The sequence below is a fragment of the Gymnodraco acuticeps genome, unplaced genomic scaffold, assembly GCF_902827175.1.
Source record: "Gymnodraco acuticeps unplaced genomic scaffold, fGymAcu1.1, whole genome shotgun sequence".
NCBI classification, from domain to species: domain Eukaryota; kingdom Metazoa; phylum Chordata; class Actinopteri; order Perciformes; family Bathydraconidae; genus Gymnodraco; species Gymnodraco acuticeps.
The window spans coordinates 217,501-227,931 of NW_022989871.1; the positions used below are offsets into that span (position 1 = coordinate 217,501).

Genomic DNA, 10,431 nt, shown 5'->3' on the forward strand with positions numbered 1-10,431 from the left:
ATTTATTAAGAGTATAATACGGCGGAGAATTCACAAGGTATATTCACAACTTCTTTATGAGACACCAAGCAAACTCTGGAGACAAAGGACCACAGCACAGATCTATACATTAAAAGAGGAGGGATCTATATTCCCGCCTTTTCCCTAATCAGTACCAGACATCGGAACAAAGGCACCTTTGTGTTGCAACTTCTCATGTGCCCAAACCCCTCACCCCACAGGAAGTCAGATGACCTCTTGACCTGTCCTCCTGTAGGTTACACGCAGGATCACATTACAGGCAGGAGTATATGCGGTTTAACGAAAAGCATTACTTTGTGATTAAGTTTTCCAGAAAGACTGAGAACCTCTAAATACACAGATCGGATTAAAATATTCTCTCACAGTAGCTTAGTTGCTAACTTCTTTGTATTTGTGTATTGCACTCGCTTGTCTAATTCAATTATATTGATTCTATAATTGTTTATTATAGATAATTGTGATTATTATTAATGCCATTCCTTGTTTGTACTATTGTTACAGACCACACACATGGCTAACAGCAAGAACAAGTATAATTAAAGATCTAAACTGGGAAAGTCTGTTCTCTGTGTTCTTTTACTGGGACACACCCATCAACACCGTGCCATCTCCAATTTCCTGGAGACCCCGTGTCCTTTACAATCTACGTTCCATATGCGCTCAGTCACCTCCTTCTTTACCTCAATTCAGCTCTAATCCAGTGGTGTATCACTCCATCAGAGTTTGGTCTCAATTTAGAAGGCATTTCAACTTGCAGACAACGTCGGTACACTCTCCACTCAAGAATAATTACAACTTCCCTCCCTCCCTCTCTGTCTCTACTTTTGGGATATGGGACACGAATGGCATTACATCCATTTGTACTCTGTATGTAGTTGGGAAATTTGAATCGTTTACACAATTCTCCCAATGATTTAATTTACCACAGTCTCACTTCTTCAGATATCTCCAGATTAGACATTTTCCCTGACATCCCAATGAACAACGCAATTGATCATATTCTCTCACTATCGCCAGGTAGCAAAGTGCTAGTCTCTCTTCTCTATAATAGTATAAACAATATCGGGTTTATGTCAGGAGTCGTTGGGAGAATGACGTTGGTGAGGAAATGGCAGACGATCAATGGCAGAAAGTGCTTGACTTAATACATACCTCTTCCCCATGTGCTAGGCATAGATTTATACAACTCAAAATTGTTCTGAGAGTGTACTTTACCAAAGCAAGGCTGGCGAAGCTGTTCCTTGACCTAGACCTTCATGCCCTCGCTGTAACAGTCAACCAGCAGATCATATTCACATTTTCGGGTCCTGTCCCAACCTCAGCTCATTTTGGGGCAACATATTCATTGCATACTCCAAGATCTTTCAAAAAGACATCACACCCAATGCTGTATGTGCTTTATTTGGCCTCACCCTTGAAACCGGCTACCTTAAAGGTAAAACTCGGGCAGTCATGATATAGCATTTACCTCCTTGGTTGCCAGACGCCTAATTCTGCTGTCCTGGAAAGAGCAAGCACCTCCCAATGTTACTAGATGGATAAGAGACACTATGCACTTCCTTAAACTTGAGAAAATCCAGTACACTCTAATAGGCTCTGTGCAGAAGTTTGGACCCCCTTCTTAAATTATTACGATAGCTTACAGGTCCCCCTAAACCAGGATGATAGAGCAATAGTTTGTGGCAGCAGAACCGACCCCCCCCCCCCCCCTTTCTTCTTCTCCTTCTTATTTATTTATATATGTTAATGTTGGAAAAGCTCAAGTTTGTTAGGTCTCTGAAGGGCACTTCTCCTTATTCTCGGGGGCTTGCCATTCCAAACGAATGATGAAATGCTTCTCTCCAAGGAATGAAAAAGGATAGAAATATTCTGAAAAATGTTGGTAATACAATTATTTACTGGGTGGGATGGAGGAATGCTAGTGAATGTATATTTTCTCTGATTTTGAAATCTCAATCAAAACTGTTAAACAAAAAAAGATGACAGGTTACTAATTCAAAACTACATTACTGAGCAACAAACTCAATGTGACAAATGCTAGATTAAGGAAATCACAGTTAACTTTAATCTCAATAAAGCAAATGGAAACGAGCCCTTCAGGTAACATGCAATGTATTATATAAGTATTAAACAGTTGTTGCAGACAAGAAAACTAAAAACAGAGGTATGTTTTGATCAGAACTGTGGCACAATGTGATCATAGCATCGATCAGGTGAATGTGAGGTATTCTGGGTACGCCTGGATGTCATCGAAGACTACAAAGATGGTTGGATTGGCGCTGTTATCTGCCACACTGTCGTACAGGTCTGTAGTATTGCTGGAGCTCTTGGTGGGGGGGGGTGATCATGCCGGCTCTTCCCGTGGTGAAGTCTCCCACCAGGACCTTGGCCAGGTACATGCGCATGTGGTTCCTGATGTCAGGGTTTAGCGTAGCCCTGTGAGAATGTCGCACTCACAGCAAAGTAGGAACCATTGCCGTACATCGCACCTACAGAACAAAACAGAGAAGAAACTTGATTTATTTCTAATGGTGTTGTAATAATAAAGACTTGTCATTGGGCACTCCACTATGCCACGGTCAACAGTGTGTAAATGTTGGAAAAGCTCTATGTAAATGTAGTCCATTTCCACCTCCTGTCTTCTATGACACTTGAAAACACTGGGAAGTTGACTCAGGTCGCATTCACACCAGCCTTGTTTAGTCCGGTTGAATCGAACCCTGGTGCGTTTCACCACTTGGTGCGGTTCGTTTGGGTTGGTGTGAACACAGTCCGAGACCTCTGATATGAAATAAACAGCCGGACTCTGGTCCGCCGTAAAGAGGTGGTCTCGGGCCGCTCGCTAGTCAAATCTGGAGCGGTTCATCGCTCATATTAATAATAATTATTTAAATTTTTATAGCGCCTTTCAAGAGACCCAAGGACGCTTTACAATGGGAAACAAAACAACAAAATAATAATAGTCACAAGGATACACAGGTTAGAAAAAAAAATAACCGGTTGCTGGGTACTGCATTTTAGCTGAGGCCAAAGGCCCGGGTGAACAGATGGTGTTTGAGTTGTTTTTTGAAAGTGTCCAGAGAGTCGGCATTCCTGATAGCAGAGGGGAGAGCATTCCAGAGGGTGGGAGCTGCGACACTGAAAGCCCTGTTGCCAAAGGTTTTTAGCTTGGAGCGCTGGATGGAGAGCAGCCCGTTGTCGGAGGACCGCAGTTGACGAGAGGGGGCGTAGGGCTGAAGGAGGTCAGAGATGTAAGCAGGGGCTAGGGAGTGGAGAGATTTGTAAGTTAGCAGGAGGAGTTTGTACTGGATGCGTGACTTGACCGGGAGCCAGTGAAGGATCCAATATTGGATATTTTAAACTCTTCGCTGAATAAGACTTTTAAAACGGAACATTTGAGATACTTTACTTTTTCCCTTTTAGAGTCCTTTACTCGATATCAACTTCAGCTATAGTTACTTAACATAAGATTTTACAGAAAAAACACATGATGACTTCCATCAAATAAAACCGTTAATCAAAGCGTGTCTAGTTGAGGCCACGTTAGAAGCTTTTAACAGTTCCACCCAAGTTTGATTTCTCTTCAGACGGCCTCTTTGGGATCTACCAAGCAGAGCCTCCACCTACCCTGGCAGATTTTAACCCGGACGATTCATGATGAAATTGCTGCTACAATCAACAAAATGAATTCATCAACATGCTCTGTTGACCCCGTCCCTACCAAATTGTTTAAATCCTGCTTTCAGTACCTGTCTCAAGAAACAACAAGAATAATTAACATGTCTCTGCAATCTGGTATTTTCCCTTCTGCTTTGGTAAAAACCTTGGACATAGGTGATTTAACTAATTACAGGCTTATTTCTAATCTTCCTTTTTAAGCAAACTCCTTGAGAAGATTGTTTTCAACCAATGACTCCATCATCTTAACAACAATAACATTTTTGATAAATTCCAGTCTGGCTATCGAACACAGAGCACTGAAACAGCTTTAATACAGGTAGTGAATGACCAATGAGTGATAACCGATTCAAACAATGTAGCTATAACTCTTTCTGTTTGTTTATACCTTGTTATTAATTATGTTCCTCATTTGTTGCTGTCATTTTCTGTCATACTCTGTAAAGCCCGCGTCACACTGTCCTGAAATTGACACCAGATGGACACACGATAAAGGACATTTTCAAATTCGGCTGTGATCGTAGCAACATCGGGCCATTCGTGAGGGCATCTCAAGCCATCGTATGACCGCCGGTGGAGTTTCCCAGACTCCGGCAGCAACTTCGTGAGCGGTGGCAAAATCTTTGGCATGGCAAAAAAAATTCGAAGGACCTTGCGAAGGTTCATTTTCGTGTTGAATTTGTGTGTGATTTTGCCCTTCGTAAGGCACTCGTGAGGGCATCTTGTCAAATCGTGTCATCTTTACTTCGTGAGATCATCGGTGCCATCGGGCATTTTCCGCCTCACGAAGACAATATGAAGGAAACAAGAAGCTGCCCGATTGTCTTAGGAAGGCAACACGACTACGTGAAGCCCTCGCAATGCCGTCGTGTAGCCATCGTATTATATTACGATGACATCGAGATGGGACCACGGTGTCGGCAAAGACAGCCGAATTTGAGTAGCTGTCATGGTAACGTGGACATATAAAAGGCCAGCCTCAGAGCATGAAAGGTGCTATATAAATAAAGTTTATTATTCTGTGTGACTGGCGAAGCCACACACAGAATAGTAATCGACATACTTATCTCATCTTATTCTCCTTCTTCCGCCACAAATGTGTTCATGCTACTCGTCCGGCTGCGTTGACACGAAACACACATCAAAACGTGCGGAATGACCGGGATCAGGTTGCTATGTCTTTTATAATTGATTCGCCTAGCCGTTTTCACACAAATCGCAGAAAACTGCGATCATTTGGCCCATAGGAATGAATGGGAGAGCTCGTTAAGACTTAGAGTGGGTGACATCACGGCTAGAGGGGAAAGGAGCTGTAAAAAAACCGCTTTGATCTTTGAACACACCTGTCGGCCGTTAACTAAATCCAGTGGTAATCTAAAGATGTTCAGAAACGATGCAGGAATGTGGTGCAAGAATCCAAAAATGTAATATTAACAGTTAAAAGTGAGCTAAAATTAATGGATATTCATTATTGTACCTTAACAATACAACTAATGCTATTAATACTTACTCAGCGGGGGTAATGTTAGCATCGGGACACACCCAAGTTTCAGTCACACAGGCAACATTTCTCTGAATTTTCTAGTTATTATTATTAAAATAACTTGAGGTTGAAGTTGAGGGCCAAAGGCTAAACTTATAAATATTAGATAAGCAAATGCACAAAATGTAATTTTATCTTGAAATGTTATAGTATATTTAGCTAAAATCATAACGTATCATAAACGTGCGACGATTAGTCGACTTATCGCCTAAATTGACGAATATTGGTCAACTAGAAAAAATCTTTAGTCGAGTGCAGCCCTACTGGGACTAGCCAAAAAGTGGGCAATCCGTGGTTTAATCTTTAATAATATACTGTTATTTGGAGCTGTAACAAATGTTTTATATGAAATCTTAATTTTAAAAATGACTCACAAATACAGCTGACGAATAAAAACAGAGGACATAGTAATACTACAGTATTTAAAGAAGTGTTGACTTTCAGCCAAAGGTCGAACTGAATATTTAGATCTTCCCTCCCATGCAGTATTTTATTTTGCCTTGTGAATGTGCAGAAAGTGTTCTAATGACCCTTTGGTTACCATGTGTTCCGGTGTAGCTGCGGTTGAAGCCTCGTTTGTGGAAGAGCTTCCTTTCGTTGTTGTGTTTGTTGTTCACATCCAGCTGTTTCTTTAACAGCTGGTAGTTCTTCCACAGGGTCATGTTCTGAACAATCTGACAAAGCCAGTAAGAATACAACACGTAAGAGACAGAGAGCGCTGAGTTACAACTTTAACATATTAAAGAATGTTTTGTATCAGTACATTTAGCAGGGATTTAGCATTTAAAATATTTCTATTAAAACATTTAAACCATTTTAGTCAATGAAAATATCCTAATTGGATTTAGTCTAATTTAGTGAATATTGTGACATATTTATAGGGCAATAATTAGAACAGTATTATCTCATATATATATTATTATTATTATTATCATTATTATTATTATTATTATTATTATAATGAAATAAGACTGTGATTAATAATAATAATAATAATAATAATTTATAATCATTACATAATGTCTTCAAAATAATAATTAATGTAATTATTACATTAATTATTATTTTGAAGACATTATGTAATGATTATAAATTATTATTATTATTATTATTATTATTATTATATGTTAAAATTCAAATCTATATATTGTCCAGATCTTGTCTTAATATTCAGCGTGTTATTGTCCAAAATTCAAAGGCCACTCAAAGTAGTGATTGATTTGATTTGTCCAGAACATTTAATGATGGGATTATCTAACAATTACATTTAGGGTTAAACAACGAACACATCTGCAGTGAGTAAAGATGCAGTCTCAAGGTATCGCTGCATGAAGATCAGATATTGAACATACGCTGATGATGTTGGGCGTGAAGCTGGTTCTTAGCTCTGTCTCAACGTCGGTGTATTTCTGGGATCCCGCAGCGACAGGAAACAGTTTGATGAGATCACCTTTCATGTCATCCCAATGTGAGGGCAGCGCCAGATCATGAGCTGAACAAAATCTTATTTCAAAGGTCTTATTTCACTATGTATGCAAAATTCAAACTGTTGCTCAAAATAGAGAAAAGCTAATGGGACATTTCTGAGGTATTCCTGCTTGAAGAGCTTCATAGACGTTCAAAGACCTCATGTAAGACAAACTAAGAAGTGAGGATACCCGGCCCGGAGGAAGCCTGGGGTCCCGTTCTGGAGCCAGGTCCAGCTTCTGAATTAGCCCTGAGCGAAAAAATGCTAACACACTTAGCACAGAACTCACGGTAAAATATCCGTATTACTTATCGGATCTGCATGAACCAGATATCAGCTAGCAAGCTGAGATTCCACAGATTCTAGAAATATAAGTATCTTCACTGAGTGATCAACACTCGCGGCATGGGAAGCAAACCCAGACATCACACCACGTAGCTTTACGGAGCAAACACGGGAGAAATGTCTTACCTTTTGTTGTTTCTGATCAAAAGTTGTGTTCAATGGCATTAAAACGCTGCTGAAGGTTAATCCATAGGTTACTCCAATGTAAATCATTGCTTTAGTCAGGCAGAGTGAACCATGTCTAAAAATCTGTTTTTCATGCAAACTGTAAAGGCCCTGACGCACCAAGCTGACACCAAAGAACACGTCCCGACAGACCCGACTGTTGTGTCGCCTCACGTCTCCTGCGTCTCGGCCAACAGTCGCACTGGAACACACCGCAAAGACTTCAGCCGACGGCCAAGTAGCACGTACGCACTGCGCATGCGTGAGTGGCAATAACTCTCCTTACCAGCAGGCGGCGGTAGTGTGTATTCGTCATTTAAAAGTGGCAACAACCGGAAGACAGACTGCGTGATATATACAAACAACAAATAGCGTGTGCGTTCCATTTTCACTCTCGTCCATCAAAACTATGTTTAGTGCGGTACTGGCGGTATCAGCCACAGATGATGGCTGATACCGCCTGTTGCTTGTGGAAGCAGACAGATGAAAATGAAAAATAATAGCCGTCTGTGTGTGCCTTCTTAATTGTTTGTTTGCATACCTCGCTTCTCATGCACTGATTCACTAAGCTGAACAGCCAATCAGAGTGATTTCTTTTGCTGACAGCCTTTTGCCTCCTGATTCAACATGTTTGTCACTACCCGATCCGTACCCCTGCCCGATCTGTACTGCGCATGTGCGAGATGGTCAGCTATCATACTGAATACATATTTACTGTGAATGTATGCAAAAATGTATGGCATATGGCTGTCTAACAGAAGTTAAATCCGTGTCTCACTTATTCTGACAATGTACTTAACCCCAAATAAAATAACTCAATAAAAAGAGTTGTTAAATAATAGTGAAGCCACGTTGTTATAACAACAACAACTCATCTCTCTCGCGTTTTCTTTTTGAGCTTTGCCAAAAGCCACTGTGTCAAGTCACGTGTCCTACTTGGGTTGCCGTCCGGAGTTGTCCAATATGGCGGACCATCTCGCACATGCGCACTGCAGATCGGGCAGAGCTGCAGATCGGGAAGTGACAGTGTTGAATTGGGAGGCGGAAGGTGTCGGCACGGCCGAAAAGACACGACGGTGCGGGACACACCAATCTGAGTAGGGCGACAGGACGCTCATCGACGGCCAGACATAATGTTATTTTCTTTCAAACTCATATTGATTATCAGAATACCTTTATCGATCCTATTGATTGATTAATATTCTTTCTTATTCGTTGTATAAGGACCCTTAACTGTTGCTCTTTAATGACCCTCCGACCCTCAGAGGTCAGTATTGGGTCCACTCTTCATTATAATTTACCTCCTTCCCCTTGGTACTATCCTCCGACACCATGATGTCACATTTTACTGTTATTGTTACGTTCCCTTCTAAATCTAGGGGGTACAAAGGGAAGTAACAACACACCAGGATGACCAAGCACGACAAAAAGGAGAGAAAACCGATCTCTGAGTAACGATCCAGTCGTTTAATGAACAAACATGAACACGGCTCACCAGCCAACTTGCAAAACAACTCTAGCTACAAAACTATATGCTGGAGACATGGACACCACGCTGCACACATCCAGCCCGGGGAGAAGGGGAGAGAGAGAGAGACAGCAACCTTCCTCCTGTTCTATATGGAGGCCCTGATTGGGGATTGGGAGCACCTGGGGAGAGGCTGCACCTGAGGACAATCAGGCTGCACCTGGGGAGTCAGAGGGAGAGAGAGAAAAACACACACACGACCACACAAACACTACGGCACGTAACAGTTATGCTGACGACACACAGGTCTTCATATCCACCCAACCCAACACTGCCCTCTCTCACCACATGCCTCCATGACATCAAGAGTTGGATGAGCCGTAACTTCCTCAACCTCAATGGAGGCAAAATGGAGGCCCTGCTGGTTGGCTCCAAATCCCCCTCCTACCCCCACTGCCCCAGACTATCCCTAATCATTGATGGATCCCCTGTTTCCTATTCCACCCAGTTTTTTTAAATGATATTTTCTGAATTATAAGGTGTAAAAGACACCTCTAAATAAAATGCGTTATTATTATTAATGGACTGAAACATTGAAAAAAAATGTTAGTTGAAAAATGTGAATTAAACAGATAAATGAACTCCACAAAATATGCAAAGAGACGGAACTAAAATCAGGTTTTCCAGGATATTTATCAGTGAATTGCGAGAGGTGACATCAAGCTAAAGATGATATTAAGTTCATTTTTGGGTTATACTTGTATTTTAGGTTTCTAAAACATGTTTACATGCTTTGATGTTCAAAAACACATAATTGTTCTCAAACTGTCAGTCACAGCCCCACCTAGTGTCAACAGAAAGTATTAAAATAATGATTACAACAAAATGCAAAAAAAAAAATTTAAAATATATTTTAAGATCATGTTTAATCATCTGATTCGTCTGTACATTGCTGTTTTAGTATGTGTTCTTCTAATTAGTGTCTACAGTGTGTGCCTATTGAGCTGTTTAGAGCCATGTGGGACAAAACCCGATCCTGCCCCTCCCTCTCACTGTCTAAGTCAGTGGTTCTCAAACTTTTTCTGTCAGGCCCCCCCTTTGGAGAAAAAAAAAAGTCAGTGGCGGCGCCAGAGATTTATTTTGGGGGTACTGTGGGGTAGCTTGACGTTTCATAGAGGGTGCTCAAACATTTAGGGTTTCCCATTAATGTACCGGGCGCTACAGTGGAATGTTCTACTGCAACACTCCCCACGCATACACACAATGTACCCACAACTGTTACCATGAAGGCTCGATAATCAGCTCACGGCATATAGGTGTAAGCAGGGGTAAAGTGCTATTTATTTTTAAGTGGGGGTGGACCTAACCTCCTCTAGGGGAGTCCGGGGGCATGCTCCCCCGGGAAGATTATTTGTTTTATATTGAAGTTAAAAGAGTCAATCTTGTGCACTTTGAGAGCAACATGAAGAGATCTATGGATACATCTCAACACCCATTTGTAACAGAACTGTAAACAAATTTACTTTTTCTTTATGGATATTTTACAAATCACTCCCCTTTTAAACTGTATTCTTGTTATACTGCCATATAGTATTTCATAACTGTTTTTCATTTATTCTCTTATTTGTTTTATAGCCTAACTATAATGATCATATGAAGGAGTGCCTCGGAAATAATTGTTTACATTAATGGTGACCAAACCGTTTGAGACCCACTGAGATAACTTAGACTAAAGTGAACTAT

At 41.0% G+C, this 10,431-nt stretch overlaps 1 protein-coding gene across 1 annotated transcript; it reads right to left on the reverse strand.

Moving 5' to 3' along the window:
* Nucleotides 1–1,750: 1,750 nt before the first annotated feature.
* LOC117533489 (protein mono-ADP-ribosyltransferase PARP15-like) lies at nucleotides 1,751–6,699 on the reverse strand. Its single transcript, XM_034197272.1, is given in 5 exon segments — nucleotides 1,751–2,359; nucleotides 2,361–2,444; nucleotides 2,446–2,510; nucleotides 5,784–5,916; nucleotides 6,595–6,699. Coding segments are annotated over 5 exon segments (516 nt in total). The 3' UTR covers nucleotides 1,751–2,230.
* Between the last annotated feature and the right edge of the window lie 3,732 nt (nucleotides 6,700–10,431).